The 22,636-nt window shown below is 44.7% G+C and overlaps 1 protein-coding gene and 1 long non-coding RNA gene across 6 annotated transcripts in view; one reads left to right on the top strand and one right to left on the bottom strand.

Moving 5' to 3' along the window:
• Positions 1–15,308: 15,308 nt before the first annotated feature.
• LOC107196600 lies at positions 15,309–19,329 on the bottom strand. Its single transcript, XR_001518051.2, has 2 exons — positions 19,069–19,329; positions 15,309–18,457 (listed from the first exon to the last, which is right to left on the bottom strand). It is a non-coding gene; the product is annotated as an uncharacterized LOC107196600 (long non-coding RNA).
• A 54-nt stretch (positions 19,330–19,383) lies between these two features.
• Positions 19,384–22,636, top strand: part of HNF1B (HNF1 homeobox B) — a 50,821-nt gene continuing 47,568 nt past the window's right edge. For 2 of the 5 annotated variants that reach the window (XM_006924933.3, XM_015599236.2), the window contains exon 1: positions 19,384–19,941. In XM_006924933.3, the coding sequence (XP_006924995.1) occupies positions 19,598–19,941 (344 nt within the window). In that variant the 5' untranslated portion in view covers positions 19,384–19,597. The remainder of the gene's footprint in view (positions 19,942–22,636) is intronic. The other 3 variants (XM_006924932.3, XM_006924931.3, XM_015599237.2) reach the window with 2 other exon arrangements.

Below are 22,636 nucleotides of genomic sequence, written 5' to 3'. Positions count from 1 at the left end.
TCAGGAGAGCACAGTTAAACATGGCAAAGCAAGAAGGGCATGGGCAAAGTGGGAACAGAGCAAGAGGGAATGGTCAGGAACGGTGGTTCTTGACTTGTTCCACCTGGCTGGTAATGTTGGGATGAGGTTCACTTGTGCCCCTACTCCCAGCTGTGATGGAAGTAAATGGGCCACTCGTTATGAACAGTTCCTCTTTCTTTCTCACTCATTCGGACCCTATTGTGTGAGTTTGAGAACCACTCCTCTGGACCAGATATGGTGGCCGAAGGATGAGGAGAGAGACTTGAAAAGGTATTGGAGTCATATTAAAGAAACCACATACACATAGAGGCCTCGAGTGGGCCAGAAGGCTGAGTATGAGCTGTAGTATCAATACTAAGAACATGGCTTTGGAGCAAGGCGGACCTGGGTTCAAATTCTGGCTCTACACTCTAACATGTGACCTTGGGCAAGGGCATAATATTAGTACCCGACCTAGTAGGATTGTTGTGTAGATTAAATGAGACAATATCTGTAAAGTGCTTAGCACGTGCCTAGCAGTAACGACACTAACTCCTCAAAGAATTCAGCTACTATTATTACTGTCATTACTATTACGTTGGTATGATGAAGAGAGATTGCTTTTAAATCCACTCCCACAACTCTATCAATGTTATATGGTCTTACACGGGAACGGTCTTGTATTTTGCTCAATTGTTTTCACACATGCTAGAATTGACTTCCCAACAGGATTTTTTAAGGCCCCTGAGAGTAAGACTAAAAACACACATAATGCACAATTCCATGTATTAATCTGGACACAGAGTAGTCAGCTGATCAATACGCTCATTCATTGGTCAATCGTGAAGTTGATAACTTACAAGTTTTCCAGAGTGGCACCTAACAAGGTAATCCAACGATCATTTTTTAAGTATCCGCTCTCTGCCAAGAACACCGGGAAAGTCTCCTTTGGGGAGACTGTCCTAAGTGCCTCTTTCCTCATTGCTAAACTATGGCTCTGGGGGAGTCTAGTATACTTCTTACCCCGATTCTGACCAAACTGACCCCACTCTGGGCAGGAACACTGACATGGAACAGAGGGACAGTACAAGAAACTAACTTGGTTCAGTGAGTTTAGGCATTTGTTTTTCAAGTTCACAAGTCTATTTCCCCAGGGACTGGACGAAATTGATGTACAAGTTACTCTGACATTGATGGAAAAGAAGAAAGAACTGAAAGTCCTGCTTAAATAAACTCAAGAGAATCCAAAGGGGTGAAGGTTCGTTTAAAGTATCTCCTCTCGCCTCCTAAGTCCTCCTTGGCCTCATTGCTCTTTCTGCATTACTGGTCTCTGTTTTCTCATCTGGAAAATGAGAGTATAAGACCAGAGTCACTTGGGTCATTTGAGGACCCTAGATAAAAGTTCCATGAAGACTCGAGGTGGGGTAATTCTCTTTTCTAGTCACTAACTTCCCACGTGCCCAGGCCCTCAAACTTTCCATGTGCAAATGACCTCTAAGGTTGCTTTAGGTGACCTCTAAGGATTATTCCAGCTTATGCCACTCTTAACGTTCTTCTCGGCTCTGCCTACTCTACTTTCACCCTTGATTCAATACTGTTGGGGGCTTGAGTAAGTAAGTGGCCTTCATTCTTTTTCTTTCTCTCAGTGGTAGGTAATTTTCATTATGAGATGGTCTGGGAACACTTCAGGTAGATGGAGGCAAACATGACTAACCCTTGATAGAAAGATAGAATTGATTGGGTTGCTGTTGTCCTTGGAAAACCATGACCCTACTCCATGCGGCTGTTTTCTCATTCACAAAATGGGAGCACATGCTTTGTTTTTAATCAGCAACATTACCTCTAAAGAAATTTTGAATGGCAAAGTTCTATCATTTAACATATCAAGAAGTAACTTTGATAAATAACTCTTTTTTTTTTTTTTTGCAAATTACTCGGTGAATAGCCTTGCCTCTTCTCCTGTGCTGCTTGCCTGTCTTCAACTCAGAAACACAGGGGCTCATTAGAGGGCATTTACCCCATTAGAGAAGAGAAAAAAAAATGACATTAATATGGGCTCTCTCCCTTGCCCTGATTCACCCTCATTTCATTGCTGGCTGAACATTTCCCATAAGACCAAATACATTTGAATAATTAATATTCAATGAGCTGAAAGGTTTGACCTTCAGCAGCTAAATAACTCCTAAAAACAAAAGCATTGTACATGAAGACAGTGTCTTATGGAGGAGTCTGGGACAACACCTAAGTAAATGCCCCTCATTAAATTCACAGAATGTGAGATTAGGTCAGAAGCCAACCCAACTGCAGCATATCAGCTCAGTCTCTTGGGAGAGCTTCTTAGGAGCTGGGCTCAGATGAAGAGGCAGTGATAAATGAACTATCTTTTGGAAGAATGGCTATGTGACCGAGATAAAAATGATCTGCTCTGAAGATCACGAAGATCATGAAAAGATGAGCAGGGCTGAAATTCAAATACCTTTAGGGGCCAGGGAAGTTTCATTCATTTGTTTATTCAAAAAACACTTATTGAGACCTTCTAAGTGTCAAGCATTGTTCTAGATGCCGGCATATTAGCAGTGAATGAACCAGACCTCCCCACCTCTCCCAGAAGAATTCCTGCCTTCATGGGGCTTACATCAAGTTGAGGAGACAGACAATAAATAGAATCAATCGATTCAGTACATAGCCTGTCAGTGATGATTAAACACTTTGAGGAATAAGAAAAAAACAAAGATATGGGGCTAGAGAATATCAAGTAGGGGATGGGCTCAGTTATAATAACGATGGGCAGGAAAAGATCCACTGAGAAGATGATAAATGAGTAGAGACTTGAGAGAGGTGAAGAGTGGGCTTTGCAGATATCTGAGGAAGATGTTAACATAGCAGGGAGATAGCAAGCTCAAAGGCCCTGGGGTAGGAATGTGTCTGGTTTGTTCCAGGAATTAACAAAATCCCTCTGGCTGCGATGAGAGAATAGGCCAGGGAGCAAAGGCAGAAGCAGAGGGACCAAATGAGACGATAGGAAGAATGACTGGTGGGACTGAGAGAATGTTGACTGAGGTGCCAAGAAGTGATCTGATCTTGGGTTTATTTTAAAGGAAGATTCAACAGGATTCACTGAAGGATTAGATACAGGTATAAGGGAAAAGGCTGAGTTCTTGTTTGGGACATGAGCACGTAGAAAGATGGAATTGCCGTTATGGAAGTGGGAATGATTACAGGAAAAGCAGATTTGAGGACAGAAATAGGAATCATATATAAACAACAGAAAGGGAGGGGCACATGTGGTGTGCTTGCCCCACCTAGGAGAGGAGGAAGTTCAAAAAAATCTTACAAAACCAAGTCAGCCAGGGCATGCTGCACAAGCAATGTTTCAAAGTGGGGAAAGCCCTGATTTTTTGAGTGAGAACACCTGGTTTCGAGTCCCATGTTTGCTACTCTCTAGCCAAGGGATTTGAGGCACATCACTTCAGCTCTCTGTGCTTCAATTCACTCATCTTCAAAATCTGGTTGTATATATGTGCTTTGTAAAATGCAAAACATTATACCAGAGGCAGAGGTACAGTGCACCGAGACCAGACTCTGAGACCAGAAAGAGCAGGATTTGGAGCCTCTAGCTATACATTTGATGTTGGGCAAGTTTCTTAACCTCTTAAAGTCTTCATTTCTTATGTGTGTAAAATGGAGATAACATTGCCTACCTTGCAAAATTGTCATGAGGATTTCCGAGATGAAGCATCTAGCACAGAGCTTGGTACCTATGAGGTGTCCGATATATTATGGCTATTATTACACATGAAAGTAACAGCTATTGTATGTATATTTACTTGTGTGTTGGCCTTTTGAATGTGTGGTCACCTGTACAGAAATTCAGGGTGGCCATAAAGTCTGGAAACATAGACAATATTATTTCATCATGCACTGTAATGTAATATCAGTAAATAATTTATTATGTGCCTATGACCATCCTGTGTATACTCTGAGATTATGAGCCTCCAGGAGACTGTTAGGAGCTGAGAAATAATAAAAGAGGTTAAACATCCAAACAAACTTACTAGAGACGAAGGACTTTATCTTATTTTTCTTTGTATCTTTCACTGCCAGCCTGGTCCAATGACTGCACCCCAAGAGGTACTTCACAGACATATAGGATCAAAGAGTGGGATTTTAGAGATCATCATCTTCTTTTAAAACTAAGAAAACCAGAGCCCAGAGAGGGCTGGTGACTTGGCAGAGTGACCCAGCAAGTGACTAGCAGGTCTAGGGCTGATATTCAGCATTCCTGACTATTAGGTCCCTGGCTTTCCACTGTACCTGTCATAGATATAGAATGAATGAAACTGGTGTGGTGAAATCAGAACCAGAATCAGAAATCAGAATTCTTTCACTGACTTGGACCCATCCAATGGGCTCATCCAGTCTGACAAAGATTCAGAAGGTTTCTTTGTAGTGACAACAAGACAGAGCAGGGGGCTCTTGAATGGTCCTTTGAGCTTCTTGGATTTCTCTGGGGCCTGCAGTGTTTGCGCTGGTCTAGACATTTTCCACCAAATCTCCCGGCAAATATTTGAAGGCCTTGATACAATGCCACACAAATAACCATATCTAAAGCCCTCCCATGTAAACAGCCTGAAGTCCTTAGTCAGTCAGCAGTGATCAGAGAAAAAAACAAAACCAAAACTTGGCTCCTCTAGTTTTTAGAAGGTAAACCTCAAAGACCACCTAAAAGGTGACACATTTTTGTTGTGGTTAAAGTCACAATTGTTATTGATACTATTCATTGAAAGCTGGGAGGTGTGTGTCGGGGGGGTGTGTGTGTATAGTTTAACAGCTTTTTCATGATACAGAAGAAATTCTCTGTGGTAGCAAATGCTGTTTTAAAAAGTAACTTTTAAACTTTAAAAAACCACATGCCTCTCGTTTTGTTCCAAGCATTGCACGTTTAACATTGGAATAATCCCTTTATCTAATAGGGTCAGGGAAAAGACTTTAGAATTTGATGAAATGGAAAAAAATTTTGCTCAGGAATTATGAGATGGTTCACATAGTAAATTTCTCGTTATTGGCAAAGAAAAATAAAATACTATTTCCTCTCATAGTAGCAAATCTGGCAGAAGATTTGGACAGGAAGTTGGAGAGAAAGTCACCTGAAATTTCAGTTATAATAGTAGTTAAAGTTTAGACCAAAGAAGCCACAGTGGGTAACCACAGTTAGAAATTCCAGAACCATCACCTAGCCAGACCACCCACCCATCACCATCACCACCCCTCATCTCCAAAGCGTCTTTATACAATCATCCTTACTACTATTCCACCTTCAAATCTTATAAATTGAGAATATTGGTTCCTAAAAACGTTTACCTCTTTTATCTCAGGTAATCACAGGTTAATCAGATCAACCACTCAGTGGTAATCAGTAAGTGAGTCCTTTGACAAAAGCAGGAAACAAAATAACTTTATAATTACTGACAATAGCAACTAACATTTATTGAAGGCTCACTCTGTGACGTCACTGTACATTATCTAATTTAATTGTCACTAAAACTATGAATTACACTATATTATCTTTATTTTTACCCATGTAGAACCTAGGCCCTGACTAGCACACTCTTCTATTTTAAATACATGAAGGCTGTTTAGAAATAACTGTTAGAATTTCAGGATTATAAAAGCCGCAAAGATCATATGATCTAAATGCAGTTTCTTGCATGTTTATTCTCATCACTAATACCTGATTGGCAGTAATTCACGAGCCACAAATATATGAAAAAAAATAGGATCACACTATAAAAATGTTTGAAGCCTCTTTTCACTTAATATGTTGAGATATCTTTAAATAAATAAAGATTAAAAGGTGTCAATAGCAGTTGTGATGAAGAAACTTCTGCTTTCTCGTTTTGCTTTATTTTTTTTACAAGAATTACATAGTACCAAGAACAACAAAAAAAGGAAGTTATTTCTATTAAAAAAAAAAGATTCCAGTAATTCATAGGCCCATGTGGCAGAACATTGACACAAATCCATCGATACAAGTAGTAGTAATTGTTTACACCTGCTTGGAGCTTTGTTGTTGGCAGAGCACTTCTGCATACTGCTTCACTTTGATCCTCACAGGAATCTTATATGATGTGTAATACGATGCCCACTTCTTGGGCCAGGAAACTGAGGCTCAAACAGTTTAGTATGCATGACTCAAGGTTATACATATCTACAAGGCAGAACTTGAACTCAGGTCACTTGACGCCAAGTGCTGCCCGTATTCCACTACTCCGGTATCTTCCTATAATTACTATCCATGTTCCCCAGGGCCTAAATATTTTCTGGATTCTGCTCTATCACCACTTCTTAAAAGTTTACAGTATAAGCTTTCACTCCAGGGATCTACTGTTTTGAAAAGGATAGCTGTATTGTAATAACTGCTCTCGATTGCTGAAAAGATAAAGATAACGCCTTCTTAATATCTTGTTCTTAGCCAGATCGTCTGTGGAAAGATGACACACACATTGCAAGTTTGAGCGTAGCACATCCTCCCTTCCCTCCCTCGCTGCAGACTTCCCTGAGCCCTGACTGCTCTCAGGGTGCAGGTCATTGGAGAAACTTCCAGAGAACAACGACCACGGTCAGCCCTTACTGCATGTTTCCTATATGCCAAGCACCTGCCATTCTTTTTATTATCTCCTGACAATAATAGAGTACTCATTTTCAGATGAGAAAATTGAGATTTAGAGAAGTTAAGTCACTAGCCCATGGTCACAGTCAGTGAGGGCTGGAATGGAAATTCATACCTGGCCGTCAGCCTTTACTGCCTATGCGCTTAAGTGCTCCTCCGGCTGCCCTTGAGGAGTATATAATGGTTAAGAAGGAATTAAAGTTCCTGATTTGGTTTTGAAAAATACACACACACACACATATCTGTGTAAGCATACAGGAAGGAAACAAACTGAATAGCAATTGCTTAGAGAAAGAGAGGGAATTAGGGATTGGAAATTAAGCAGTAAATAGATGAGAAAGGAGACTCTTTTTGGCTTTATACGAGTTCAGATTGTTTGAATTTTTTATAATGTCTGTTAGGTTTTCTTAATTGCGGTAAAATAAACATAAAATTTACCATCATTACCATTTTTAAATGCACAGTTCAGGAATATTAAATACATTCACACTGTTGTGCAACCATCACCACCATCTTTCTCCAGAACTTCTTGCAAGACTGAAACTCTGAAACCATTAAGCCCAAACTCACAATTCCCCGCTTCACCCCACCCCTGGCAACCATCGTTCTAGTTTATGTCTCTATGAATTTGACTGTTCCCAGTATCTCATGTAAGTGGAATCATATAGTATTTTTCTTCTGGTGACTGGCTTATTTTACTTAGCATAATGTCCTCAAGTTTCATCCATGTTTTAGCACATGTCAGAATTTCCTTTCTTTCTAAGACTGAATGATATTCCATAGTGCATATATACCACATTTTGCTTATTCTTTTATAGACTGATGGGCACTTGCGTTGCTTCCATGCTTTATTAACCGTGAATAATGCTTTACAGCTTTCTCCTCTACCCTGCTCAGTGCCCAACACTCTGCCTGTCTTCTTGTAGGTGTTCAATACATATGAATTAAAGGAATGACTTCAGCAGAGCATCTAGGCAAATGACAAATGCCCCAAAGGTAACAAAACGACTGCATGAAAGCAGGGCCCTGATGACAGTGGAGGACAGGACTTTGACACCTGCTGACTCACTGAGTGATCTTAGACACTTAACTTCTTGAGCCTTAGTCTCCTCAGTTACATGAAGGCACTACCCACCTTATATCATCACAGTATTATTGTGAAAATTCACCACTCATTTATTCATTTATTCAATAAATATTGCATGCCTCCTGGCCCAGGGCTAGATCAAATTCAAAATAAGAGCATTTCATTCAATAAATATTGCTTGAATTTTCATTTTGTGTAATTTTTATTAGTATCTTTGTATTCTTTTATTTTATTGTCTTTGATGAGTTCTACATTGAAGAACCCTGTCTCATTCCTTTGTTTTTAAAGCAAGTCTCTAAAAATAAAGAATTCAGAGTTCTCTGGGAGCTTCAAACATGACTTTCTTTGGATGGCTGTATAAACCAGAAGAATGTCTCCCATGTCCTGCAGGACAGAACTGGGTCAGGAACTTCTGGGAAACTGTGGATTCCTCTGCTCTCTAAAGAACCTGCCGGCTTTTCTAATCCGTAATAGTCATCTCCAGCTGCAAGGAGGAGTTAATGAAGTGTGCGGGACAGTGATGGGAAAAGGCCAGGCTCTACATCACTCCTGACACCACTGCTAAGTGAGGGCTACAGAGGGGAACTAGCCATAGGGTAAGAGAGATGGACCAGAAAACAATATCCACTTCATTAGCTGGTGATCCTGAGTGTGTGGAAAGAGGCCAAGGTCCAGCCTACGGACTGTGACAGAACATTCTTACAACGCTGTGAGGTCTGGGCAGAGGGAGGGCAGAGAACAGCCACGTTGCCTCTATCCCTTGCCGTCTTGGGGACGTTTTCCCTTTACTCGTCTCTCAAACGCGCTCTCATTCTCTTTTCCTTTCCTTCCTTCCTTCCTTCCTTCCTTCCTTCCTTCCTTCCTTCCTTCCTTCCTTCCTTCCTTCCTTTTTTTTTCTTTTCCTTCTTTTTCCTTTCTCATTTCCCTCCCTTTTTTATCTTTCTTCCTTTCCTTTAAAATTTTATTAATCTTATCTCTTTTTCTCATTATTCCCCTTTTCTTCCTTTTTTCCTTTCTCTCAGCCTGTACCTTCAATCAATTTCCCTTTTTAACCAAATCTTAAAAAATTCTTAAGAGGCAGGTATCTGGTGACCTCTAGCCAAGTTTTCACTTATAAAATAAAAAAATAAAATAAAATAAAATAAAATAAAATAAATAAAATAAAATAAAATAAAATGAAATGAAATGAAATGTATTAGCACTTTCATGCATTCGAACAGGGGTCCCAAAGTGGAATGTACAAGGTGATATATTTTGGGTACAGGCTGAAAATATTAGGTCTTATTTTTATATTTATGTTGACTCCATGCCCTTTTTATTTTCATGTTTGCTTAATAATGAGCATAAAATATTAGTACTGCAGCACATTTAGTAAGTTAATTAATTAATACAGATAATGAGATTCAGGTGCTAAAACTTTTTTTTTAATTGAGAGGAGCGACTGGGAAAAACATTTCCAGATTACTGCTTTAAAGAAAAGCCCCTTAAACATTGAATAACACTTTATTCAACTCATTGCTGTTTAAAGTCAGTGCCTTTGATTGCTCTCCCAGAGGATTCCCGGCGCACATAGGGTCAGAGCCAGTGAGGAGGGCTGAAACTTGACACCCCCCAAAAATGCTGTCACTACAGAGAAACTACACCTAGTTTGATTTCAGCTATATGTCACTTATTTGAAAAGTCTTCCCTGGGTAAACCCTCATTTACAGCGGCATCTCCCACACTCCCTTTCCACTTTCCTTGCCCTTCTATTTTTCTCCGCCGCACACCATCACCCGACATAGCACATATTTACTCGTTCACTGGTTGTGCGTCTCCCACTCTTGCTAGAGTGAAAGGTCTCCCAGGGCAGGGCCTCATTTCCAGATTACTGCTTTAAAGAAAAGCCCCTTAAACATTGAATAACACTTTATTCAACTCATTGCTGTTTAAAGTCAGTGCCTTTGATTGCTCTCCCAGAGGATTCCCGGCGCACATAGGGTCAGAGCCAGTGAGGAGGGCTGAAACTTGACACCCCCCAAAAATGCTGTCACTACAGAGAAACTACACCTAGTTTGATTTCAGCTATATGTCACTTATTTGAAAAGTCCCTCATTGGTAAACCCTCATTTACAGCGGCATCTCCCACACTCCCTTTCCACTTTCCTTGCCCTTCTATTTTTCTCCGCCGCACACCATCACCCGACATAGCACGGATTTACTCGTTCACTGGTTGTGCGTCTCCCACTCTTGCTAGAGTGAAAGGTCTCTCTGTTTTAGTCCCTGCTTCATCTCCAGAATCCAGAATAGTGCCTGACACAGATAAGCACTTGGTGAGTGAACAAACTAAGTGCTGCAAATGACTAAGTTAGACCAAACATGCCCTAAGGGGACTCCCTTAGAAATGTCACTGGATCCTCTCTCCTTTTTATTCTTAGTTTTCTGAAGGCTAATTTCACAACTGTGATGGATGCTTAATTATGCTGAGTTAAAACACTCTTTGACTCCTTGGCCAGATTGAACTCTGTGAGGGTGGGAATTGTATCCTTAACATCTTTAAATCCCCAGCGTTTCACATGTAGTAAATGCTTAATAGATGTTTGTTGAATTAATAAATGAATGTGTTCTGGGCTTTGGACATATAGAAAGGTGAATCAGCAAGGAAGTGCTTACAGAGTGCCTGCCGCGTGCAGTGTACTGTTCTAAGCACCACCAAGCAACACAGAAGATTTAAAAAGTTTATTTCCTGTGCTATAGGTATTTATAATCCACCTAGAGGAGATAAACAAAGAATCATATAGCCTTAGAATAGCTAAAAGCAGTTTCGTGCTTTCAACATGTAGTGCAAAATGATAGGTTAAAATCTGATAAGGTAAGTTTGTACACCCTGCTGGTTGGTCCAGTCAATGAATATTGAGAACCTACTATGTGCCAACACTGCCTTAGGTTCTGGCAGCACAAAGATTAATAAAAATGCAATCTTGCCTTTGAGGAGCTTCCAGTCTAGACAGGTAGTGTGGTCATTTTGACAACATGAGTAAAGAGTCAGGAGAGAGAGAAGCATAGAAAATACTGGATGCAGAGAGAAGGAGCACATAACCCAAGGTTTCTCAGCCTGGGCACTGTTGACATTTTGGACCTGATAATTCTTTGTTTTAGATTGCGTGGTAGGCTGTTTAGAAACATCCTTGGCCTCTACGCACTTGATGCTCTATCATCCCCTAGCCATAGCAATTAAAAATGTCTCTAGACGTTAGAACCAACTACATAATTTGTGGAGCCCACTGCAAAACGAAAATGTGGGATCCTTTGTTCAAAAAGCAGGAAGAAAAAGTATCATTAAAAATACTAAAGTATAAAGATATAGTTCATGTTTTCGGTGGTCTGTTCTCTCTCGCTCTCACTCTTGCTCTTGTTCTCACTTTTTATTTGCTACTTGTTATCACATTCCCTGGGGAATGTGGATGCTAGCAGGGTTAGTGCAAACCCTCATAGGTCCCCAGGGACCCCACTCTGTAACTCCATGTGCACATGTGCATTCAGCCCACCATCTGCCAGTCTCCCCCTCTGACCAGCCATCGGACCTGTGAATTGTACCCCAGCTGAAGGCATGACAGTCAAGCCAGGCATCTACCCTTCCAGGGCTGTTGCTCTACCCCACAGCGGATGGATCACCCCAAGGGCATTGCAAGGGTGAGGGTGGGTGAAAGGCTTACATAGACCCTTGCCTAATGCTACATGGCACTGCCAGCTTGGGTAAGGAATGGCCTTTGTCATGCCCCACCCTAAGGTACCACAGGCCTAGAGCACCCTATCCTGTGCCTACAATCAGGCCCCAAAAGGGCGCAGAGGGCAGCAAGGGTTTCCAGGTCGAAGTCGGGAGAGAGAGGCCTGGCAGGGCAGGGATACCAAGTTATAGAGGAGCTGGAGCCAAAAATCCATCCCATAAAGTCCCATAAAGGTGGGACCTCATGAGCTGAGGCTCTGAGCTCCTGGGCATGCTCCATTGACCTGTCAGACTTCACTTAGAAAACAGAAATTCAAAGATAAAATTATTAAGAATTTTGGGATGGACTACAGATCATTAAACCTCAAGAACTCCCATGAAGCTAGCCCTGCCAGACATTGCCAAATCTCCCCTAAGAGGCCAAAACCACCCTAAGGTGACAACCACTGAACTCAACCTGGGGTTATGTGGGGCCTTCCTAAAGGAGTGAGCCCTCAGCTCGTCCTAGAAGGTTACAGGGTGGCAGAGGCGGCAGCGGGGGTTGGGGGGAGTGGGAATTATTAGAAGGGACGGCAGTAGTCAGGAAAGGTTCCTGCAGCTCACAAATTTTAAAGCAAATTTGTGATAAGTTATAGAATCTGGTTTGGTTTTTAAGGCTTTGCTCAGCTTGTCTTTCTGCCTGAAATGCTCTCTGACTTATTATCAAAATCCTTCTGACCTTTCAAGAACTTTGCTGGTTCCTCTATTATTAGCATTTGCTCCTATTTATTAATTGTGCCAAGTGGTTAACATATATTATCTTTCTTGGCAAATTCTACACTGTTTTCCTTTTCACAGTAGAAGAAACTGAGGTTCAGAGTGGCACCTTGCCCAAAGTCACACCTAGAAAGTGGCAGAGACAGATTTCGAACCTACATCAGCCTGACTCCAAGCCCCACACTGATTCCCTTATTGCATCTGCCTCTTGGCTAGGACAGAAAATCTTCGAAGCCAGACAGAGCTGTTAGCTGCTTTTAAATCTCAACTCAGTAGGAGCAACAAGAGGCTTTCTGCAACTCAAGCTCTCTGAGCATCAGTTGAGAAAACTAAAAGAATAGTGATACTGTCTCATGGGACTGTTATGAGGAGTAAATGAGATATTTTCTGTAAAGCAATCAGCATAGTGCTTATTTTAAAGCTTGCTCCATTCTATCTACCAATAGAAGTAAATGTCTGTCTCTTTCACCATATAACCAAGTCATTTCAGAGCAGGAATTGAATTTTGTTCATCCCACCAGCGCTGGACATCTACTACAGTGCCCAGCACATACTGGGTGCTTAATACATGTTTGCTGCATTGACTTAGCAGCCCTGCACAGCTCTTCACCCCTAGGCCTGGAAAGAGGGTTTTTGCCTAGTCACCAGAGCATTAAAGGATATCATCCCTTAGCATGAGGCCCAGCGGTCACCCTCATGCTCAAGGTGCATGTCGTGGACAGCACTCCTGATCAGGCACAAGCAGGTAGGGCAGGGGCAGGGTCCACCCTGTTCCTGCTCTATAACTACAAACTAAGATGCGAGTTGAGGAGACGTTGGTAGGGGAGGCACAGTGTAATCTCAAGCGGGTAGCAGTTTCTGACTCATTGATTGGACCCAGTGCCTTTCTTGGCATCCTTTACAGCTTTTCCATCACAGAAGCATGACATTGGGAGTGGAAATGGGGTCTCCTATCATGTCTTATTCTCAGGTCTTATATCTGCTCCTGGGCTGCACCTGTGAGAATGTTGTCATTATACAAACAATGTTGTAGAGAAAACAGTGGAGTCAAGATTCAGAAGACTTGGGTCAATAGATAGTGATTCTGGCATCTCCCGAGCGTCATTTTTCTTCTCTGAGCCTCAGTTTCTTCATCTGTGAAATGTGCATACTAATGCCTACTTTACCTTCTTTGTGGGACTATTTTGAAGATCAAACAAAAAGAGGAAGATCTTTGCACACCATAAAACACTGAACAAATATATAGGTCTTTATGTGGCAGGTATCTTCGTAGACAGGAAAGACTTTGGTCTCTCTCTCACACACACATAATGACAAGATTTCTCTCTGTGCTGAGACTGTTCGGGGTGTTTGTATGTGCTCCCCTCTGTTTAGGTGAGCAGAGGGCTGGGAAGATGCGGAAGAGCCAGAAGGGAAGTACTCTGCATGGGACTGGGCAATCTGTAGTTCAAGGTCCCACTTCTTAACTATTTGTGGGTCCTTGGGCTAATCCTTACCCTTTAAAGCCTCCATTTCCTCATCATTAATCTGGAGATGATACTGTCTACCTCACAGATTTGTGAGGAGGAATAAAAGAGAGAGTGTAGCAAGGGCACCTCACTAACTTATTTGAATATTAATCTGAAAACAGATTCCAAAACATTTTAGTAAAGGGCATTGCTTTTTTCCCTAAACACCATAGCCTAGCCCATATTAAGTTTTCAGTAAACATTTATGTGCTGGGCCCACTGCCAATCTCACTTTTTATGGGCGTAGAGAAGGAATAGATTATTGCTCTGGAGTGAAGGATCTCTCTGCCAGGTGTAGTATTTATTAGTTTAATATCATACTAGGTCACTAGTTTTTAATTTAATCTTTTACAAACTACTGGGAACACCCTATTTCTAAAAATGACCCAATAGAAGGATGTGAATTATTGAATCAAAATGAGAGAAATCTCCTCTACCCTTAGGAGGTTCCCTGGCAGAGATCATCTGATAGCAGCATGTTTGGGAAATAAAAGCAGAGCTGCAAGGGATTTCTAGAAAGGAAGCTGACTGCTGGTGCTTGGGATTTTCCACCCGCTTGCTATTACCTTCTAGCTTTCTGCAAAGGGCTTCACACACAGCAGACATTTGATAGTGTTTGTCAGTGAATTTATACCAGAAGCTGTGCATTTAGAAGGAAAGGAGCCCCTGAGCCATGTGGCGTGATCGAGAAAGCACTTGTGAACCCAAGCGCTGTTTGTGCCAGCCCATACAAGGCGATTTTCTCTGTTACCTAATTCAATTCTTCCAATAATCTTACGAGGTATAAATTCCATTATTATCACCATTTACATATGGTGATAATATAAAGACTCAAATTAAGTAACTTATTTCTGACTACATAGATGTTTATCCAAGGGTTGACAAACTGTGACCCATGAGCCAAATCCAGCCAGCCAATTGGTTTTATAGTTTTACTGGAATGCAGCCACGCATATTCATTTATGTATTGTCTATACTAGCAGAGTTGAGTAGTTGTGAGAAAGACTGTATGGTCCCCAAAGCCATATTTTAATATATTACTATCTGGCACTTGATAGAAAAAGTTTGCCAGCCCCTGAAATACATAGGTCTATAGTTTTAATGATGATAAACTATGCATGGTAAATGGAAAAGAATTTGAAGGTCACACATCGACAGTAGCAGTTAGGAGGGAATAAGGAGGTGATCTCCACTCTTTACATTTCGTACTTTGAAATTATTCATTTACTTTTTACTGTTATAACTTACAGCAACATATACAGATCCTAAATGTGTAGCTGATGATGTATCCACCATTCTAATCAAGATATAGAAATTTTCTAGCGTGCCAGAGAGCTCTTTCCTGACCCACCCCTATGAATACATTTCCCAAAGTAACCTCAATTTTAACCTATATCACCATGGATTAGTTTTTCTTTCTTTTCAGCTTCATATAAATGGAATCACACAGTATGTATTCCTTTATGGGTGTGAATGGTGTTCTACAACTTTATTGCTAACAACTTGGAAAACTGAGAAGTACAAATGAGGTAAAAAAAAAAAAAATCATCCTTAATGGCATTATCTAGAGATGATCACTTGTTATTTAGTCAACAAATATTTTATTGAGCAACTGCTATGTATCAGGCATTTCTCCAGGCATCGAAGAGTAAGACATGAGATGGTTCCTGCTCCTATGGAGCTTACTGCCTATGGTGTATTTCTTCATGGGTTCATCAAAAGTACCATGTCCAGCACTACATAGAGGTCTGGCCGAGCTCTTGGACCATCTGCCCCAAAGGCCTGAAAATGGACTCCCTGGTAATTTAGGACCATTTATTTTTCAAGTCACAGGAAAGCTAAATAGTCATCCAGGCCAAATGGCCACTTTTCAAAAGATCAAAGGCCCAGAGAAGGCGCTCACCAAAGCCTTTAGGAAAGTGAAGAGTCATCCAGAAAGGAATGTTGTATCCAGAGCTAGAACTTCAGGCTACTAACCCTGCAGTCTAGAATGTTCTTCAGGCTGTGAAACTACTCTCTAACAAGAAGGCCCCTGGTCTTCTTCAGACCAGGATAGGGCAATATTTATGTTTTTCTCTAGAGATGATTTCATTTTGAGGCCTTCTAGAGACTCCATAATCAATGGGAAAGTCTTGGAGAGTGGAGTAGCAGAGGATGGAGAAGGCCAGGCACTCCTGGCTCTAAGAAAAGCAGGGTAACCATGGAAAGTAGGGGGAAGGTTGTATGCACAAGAGCGAAAAAGGAATATCACTTATGCTGCAAAGTTACAGGAGAGGTGGGTCCCCAGGAATGGTTTGTCATTCTATGAAATTTCCAAGATGATCCTCGAAAAACCTTCATAGAGTGATGAGCCAATTGATTTTAAATTATCTTACAGCAGGGACTGCATCTCCCATAAAAAATCTTGGAATTCGAACTGTGAATTCATTGTTTGAGTAGAATAACGTAAGGTAGTCTTTTCAAATTCAGTAACTCTTAAAAAAAAAACAAGCTGGGAATCAAAGAGCCCAGACATCAGCTGTCTCAGTTTTTCAAGTGTTTTCATGATGTGCTTCTTCTTTCTAAACATGTGAGCCTGTCACACTCCAGGAATCTGAGGGTACTAACTCATTTAATCTTTCCCAAAACATAGTAGCGTATTATTATCATTTTCCACATGAGGAAACTGAGGGTCAGAAAGATTATGTAACATGCTCAAGTCACACAGCTGGTTAAGCATATCTCAGACCAAAATTTAGGTCTGTTTGATTCCAATATCTACCCTCTCTTCTCTGCTATAAATTCTCTGCTTTTCCTTTATAGACTCCTCGCTTTCAACTTTTTATCTCCCAAATCAGTAAAAGCTAGAAACCTTTGTCTTTCCTCCTAAAGCCCTGTTCAAAAGTCCTGAACCCCAGTCTCGTCCCTTCAATTAACTTGCTCCAATGGCTCCAAGACACCGCCTTCAAATGTCCTACGTCTTATTTTCCCCATCGTTGAAATAGGACTACGATATCAGTCCATCCATCACCACTTTATCCTATGTGAAGCATAAACAAAGAGTATTTCCACTGTTTTCTTGCTTCCTCTACTTGGGAGTTTAACTAAAGGGTTTTATTTGATAAATCATTTAGTTAGCATTTTTGACTCATATCCTGAAGGACTCTCTACTGGGATGCTTACACTTTCCTTTTGAAATTTCCATAGGAAGGGGTAGGTATTGGATCTGTTCACAGATCTATAGTAGCAGTTACTTGGTGAGCACCCATATTGCACTAGGTGGTATATACAAGGCAGATCTGGGCAGGATTACAGGAAGTTGCTAAATACATATAGATCACCTGCAAGATGTACCTGGACACTCACAGGAAGTTTCCCTGTACTCTGTGAAACTTCTTGTACATTCACAGTTTATTTGAGGTACAGAGAAGAATGGGTTTGCTGACACCTGAATTTTGAGAGATAAGGAAGCTCGAGAGTCAGACTGAGCACACAACAGTTGGAACTACAAATCAAAGCTTTGTCGTTAAAAGGGAAGTGATTGCTGGTTTTTTAATGGGTTTTCCCAGCTAAACACAGAAACTGATCTTCATTACACTTGACTGCTTCTATCATGATAGCAAGTGAGAAACAGAAAAAAAAGAGGTTGTTTTCCAGTGACATTTACTCTCAGCACTTCATTATCCTGGTTGAGGGGAACTGGGGAGGCAGAGAATGTTCTCGTAGTGGGCTAAACTGTGAGGGGCAAGGACCTGCCATATGTCACAACAAACTAGAAGACAATAAGGTGAAAGGAAGGGCTCCCATTTCCATGAACTTATTACCCCTTCTCAGGGAAACCTTCCCCAGGGCTCCAGGCACACGACCACCTCGCTATTTTCTGGCTCTCAGCATAGGTGGTCCAGACATCTGTAGCTGATTCTGTATTTGAAAGAGACAGCCTAGCTTCTTAACGACCTGACTTGAATCAATACACCTGGAGTACATCTAGATTTGATTCTGAATCAAGCAAATTGAGAGCTTGCTGACTCCTCTTCCCCCACATTGAAATTCCTCTTCCCCAAACTAAGCCCAACTTCCTCCTAATTATCTTGTAAAGGTGAGAAAGGTAGGAGAATTTGCTTAGAAGAGCCTTTGCAAATTCCCTGTGGATTCTGAATTTTTGTTTCTAATCTCCCAGTCCCTCCAAACTCAGTTCCAGATCTTCCTGGTTTTGAGAAATCTAAGCCTCCAGAGACTAGATTTTACTACTGGGAAGTGGCTTCCTGCCTTCCTATACTGCAAAGGGTGAACGCTATTATTACACTAAGAGGTTTCACAGGTGGTCTCATTCAATGCATACAAGGCTCCTCTCCCTGTACTGTAGGTATCAGTATTTTACAGATGAGGAAACTGAGGCTTAGAGAGGGGAAAGAGGTGTCCTCTGCCCCAGGAGCTTTCGGTCTGTGAGCCGGGGATCCTAAAAAGCCCCTTCCCCTATTCTTCTGCAGGTCAGGTTCAGCCTGTAGGTCTGGGTGCGCCTCGGGACTCCTTCCCACACACTTTGCGCCCCAGGGAGATGCAGGTGAAACTCATAGAGTGCTGAAAAGTTCCCGGCTTCCTTCCCGGCCCAGGCCCGGGTGAAAAAAACTTTTATCCCTCAGCGGTTTTATGGGCACCTTCTCAACTTGTGCTTCTACCGCCGCTGCCACCTGCAGCCTCACGTCTGCAGGGCGCCATCCTTGGCTCCAGGAACCGCTTGTGTCCTGGAGCTGCAAATAAACCAGAAATCATTGGAGGTGGAGGGGACGGACACGTGGCTCCAACTGCCCATCCAGCTACTGGGCAAACTTTGCTTTCACTGCTAGAAAGGAGGCCCGGCAATTCTAGTTTTGCCCCGAAAGCGGAGGCGCTTTGATATTCCGGGTTTCAACTGGAGAGCTTGGCCCAGGCGTCCAGTTGCCCCGCGGCCTGGCCAGGCTGGGTGCTGGGGGCAGCCGGGCTGCTGCGGGAGTTCAACTTTGGCTACTCCCCCTGGCCGTAAATTAGTCTACGCCTCCTTCCAGCTCGCCTACGCTCTGGGAGCCGGCATTTCTACAAATGCAAACCGCCAGATCCGGCTGATGAGGGCCTGGGGTCTGCAGAGTGGTAACCCAGGTAGAACTAAACGGGGTCCCTGCAATCCGCCCTTACCCGGCCTAACACCTCCCCTACCTCCCACTTTCCCCCAGGTCTCAGCGCCCATTCCCAATAGGTCAGTATCCCCTCTGCTCGGTTGGCTCTCCTGGCCCACCACCTGTCTGTTGGGACACCTCGGAGGGTCTCTACTCTCCCATTCTCTTCCATCTCCTTCTAAGAACACCCCAACTTCCTCAGCTCTCACCTGAACCCCCGAAGCACAGTTTCTTCTCTCCAGACTAAATCCGGACTCGAGGCTGGTGGGAAAGCCCCGGAGTCTTCCACACTAGGCTGCAAACTACTTGCTTAACAAGTCCAAAGGTCAGCTAAAGTTTAGCTGATAAACAGAACCAGTACAAGAAGGTCTTCAGCCCCCCAGCGTGAGTACAATGGACCCTGGCAAGCCCCGCTCCCGCCGGAGTCCCCAGCTCTCCACGTCTGCCCCACAAACTCTCCCTCTCTGTCTGTTTTCCCCCCCTCCCCACGACCATTTGCATCTTGCCGAAAGCCGGGCCCTCCCTGCTAATTTGCATATCTTATATGGCCTAATGGTGGCGATCATGGCAAGTTAGAAGTTTTCTGACTTCTCGGAGGAGACTCCGGGACCCCGCGGAGTAACTGGTGTCTGGAGGCTGAAGTGTGGGGGCTTCCTGGACTTGGGGTTCGCTTGTGAAACTCCCCACTTCCTTCTTCTCTTGCACCCACACACCCCCTTCTTTTTCTGTCCTTGGAAAATGGTGTCCAAGCTCACGTCGCTCCAGCAAGAACTCCTGAGCGCCCTGCTGAGCTCTGGAGTCACCAAGGAGGTGCTGGTCCAGGCCTTGGAAGAGTTACTGCCATCCCCGAGTTTCGGGGTGAAGCTGGAGACGCTGCCTCTGTCCCCCGGGAGCGGGGCCGAACCCGAGACCAAGCCGGTTTTCCATACCCTCACGAACGGCCACGCCAAGGGCCGCTTATCCGGGGACGAGGGCTCCGAGGACGGGGACGATTATGACACCCCTCCCATCCTCAAAGAACTGCAGGCGCTCAACACCGAGGAGGCGGCGGAGCAGCGGGCGGAGGTTGACCGGATGCTCAGGTGGGTGCGGACCGAGGTCGGAGGTACGCGCTCAGCCCCTTGAGCCCCCCGGCCTTGCGCCTAAGCTACGCAGAGCCCATGTCTCTCGCCATACCTGTTCCCCACCACAGAAGTCCCCCGGGGGGCGCTCCGCTTCTCTCCCAACACCTGGACCCCTCTCGACTCCTCAACTGGATGGCCCTGAGCCCTGAGGCTTCATCTCCCCCTGTCCAGGGCAGCGCCCGGGACCCAAGAGTCCCTCCTGGCCGGGCTGCGGAGCCCTTTGCCCGCGCAACTGAAGGTGTGAGTGGGTTCCGTGAAACAGCAGTGGTTTCCCAAGAGCAGAGGCTCGGGCCGCACAAGTCCCAGGCCACGCATTTCTCCCGGGCGCCTCCTCTCCGGTCCTGGTAAAACTCAGGCCTAGGGTACAGCGTCCTACTGTTCTTTGCAAAAGAACAGGCGTCAGCCGAGGCCGGGATGGGGGGTGGGGGGCGAATTCTCAGGTGGGCACTCCCATCTGCAGCGCCCAAGCAAGGCCCAGGATTATCCGGAATCCCCCAAACTGGTTTAGATTTGCAAAAGGAAATGTTTGCATGTTGTAGGGTCAGGATAGACACTCACGGGGCAAAATTAGCCATATATCTAAACAAGCGAGGGGCAAATGCGGCTAAAATCCCAGTTCGCAGCGGACCTGGTCGCAACCTGAGAAAGGGCGTTTCCGGATCTCGCCGCTGACACCCTGGCTTCCCGGGGGAATTCAGGCGGCTTGCCTGCAGTCTGTCTCCCGGTTCGGGATCGTTTCCTGGGCCTCTTCGATCGGCCTAGGGCTTTGACAGCTGGTTACTAATTATTCAAGGAGCCGAGCGGTTCCCTTAGATCGCAAGTCGCTCGCAGCCGCTCCGCTTTAGGACCGAACCCCCTCGCGTGGCCTCGGACACTTCAGCGCCGCGGTTTCAAGGCAGGGCCAGGACCAAAGTCGCGACCCGGACTCGGGCAGCCTCAGTTGCATGTCCATAGTGGCACTTTGGGGTGGAATATGACCTTGCATTTGAATTTGCCATCTGGGGACCTGGCGGCTTACTCTCTAGCAAAGACAATCAGGAGGGACTTGTAGCCCTAACCCCCGCCCCCGCCCCCAAATACTTAGTTACAATTCGTAGGTTTGACGTTCTTCCCTCATCATTTCTCCGAGTGGCGGCGGTTTCTCGCCCGCCGGAGTTTGTGCGCAGGAAGGTGAGAGGGTTCGGTAGGAGCGGCCAGGGAGCCAGTCGGCCTGGAGGTTGACCAGGGCCTGGTGGACTAACGAGCTCCCGCCGCCTACCACTTGGGGCCCGCCGGGCCTAGGCCCGTCAGCCCAAGAACCCGTGAGCAGGCTCTACCGGGGTCTGGGAAGCCCAAGGCGACCAAAGGCGCCCCTCTGCACCCAGCCCCGCGCGGGGCTGGACGCAGCAGAAATGTAACATAAACTGCAGCACGTGGAGTTAGGGTGTTATTAATTTATTTCTATAAATCATCAACAGAAAGATACACAAAGAGTCGTGATTAGGTTGAAAAGAGAGGCGGGTTATTCATTGGTGAAGTTGTAAACGCGGCTTAGTAAGGGAAGGAAATCAAAACTCGGATGCGGGGTTGCTCGCCGCTCTCAGCTCGCGCGCGCTCGCGCACACACGCGCGCACACACACACACACATACACACATACACACACACACACACACACACACACAGCACTTCGGGGCGCTCTGGCCAAGCCCCCAGTGCGGGCACACCCCCGGGGCCGCCAACACCTGCAGGCCCTGCCGGCAGAGAGCCGGGCTCGGCCCTGGGTCCTGGACCTCAGCCCTCTGCCCTCGGCAAAACGCCGGCTCCAACCAGGCTGCGAGCGAGGAGGCTAGGGGTTCCGAGACGCTCGCCGCGATGGGGACGCAGGAGGGACCCCGGGGTTTTCTCCCCTTCCCAAACGGGTGCTGCCTTCCTTCCCCCACCTTTGGGAGTGCTCGGACTTATACATTTTTCAAGAAATTGCTAGCGGTCCCCAGGTCACAGCACAGTCGGCTCCTGAGCGCCAGACACACGCTCCGTTTTTTGCCCACCCAGTTTCCCTAAGGCGGAAAGAAAAGAACAGGAAAAGTCACTTTTTGGAGCGCTCGGAAGCTCTCCATACCTCCTAGAAGAGGAAGGCGAAAAAGGAAGGTCGGGGACTGCGCGCTGCCGGGTCCCTGGGTCTGGGTGGAGCCGGCCTCACTCTCCGGTCTCTCCACGCTGGCGCGTCGGCGGCGTTTGGAAAGAAGCTGGAGTTGAGGCTTCTTAACCAACACGCGGCCAGCTGTGCTGGGGTCCAGGGTGTTTCTGGTCGTGGGCCGCAGAGGCATTGTTTGGAAAGCGGCGTGCTGGGCGGACGGTGCGCGCGCCCAGGTCCGGCGTTTGACACCTGCGCTCGGAGCACAAAGGCCGCGCGCGCTTCTCGGGATCGTGTATTTATTGGGGTCGGGGACCCCTGAACATGAGCTGTATTTCAAGTTTTCAAAAGTAACCAGTTCTCCAGGTTCTTCTCGGTGAATCTGTTGTTAATTCTGGGGTCAGAGAGCTGTAAAGGTATAACTACGCCATCTTACCCGCAACTCTAGTTCTTTAATGCGGTCTAAGCTTTGCTGTGGTTTATAGGGTTTTCCTGGTCGTCTTCTTTTTTTAACTTTCCCAATTGTTGAACTAATTCA

This window comes from Pteropus alecto, unplaced genomic scaffold (genome assembly GCF_000325575.1).
Source record: "Pteropus alecto unplaced genomic scaffold, ASM32557v1 scaffold98, whole genome shotgun sequence".
Classification (NCBI taxonomy): Eukaryota; Metazoa; Chordata; class Mammalia; order Chiroptera; family Pteropodidae; genus Pteropus; species Pteropus alecto.
This window is presented reverse-complemented; position numbering and strand designations above follow the sequence as displayed.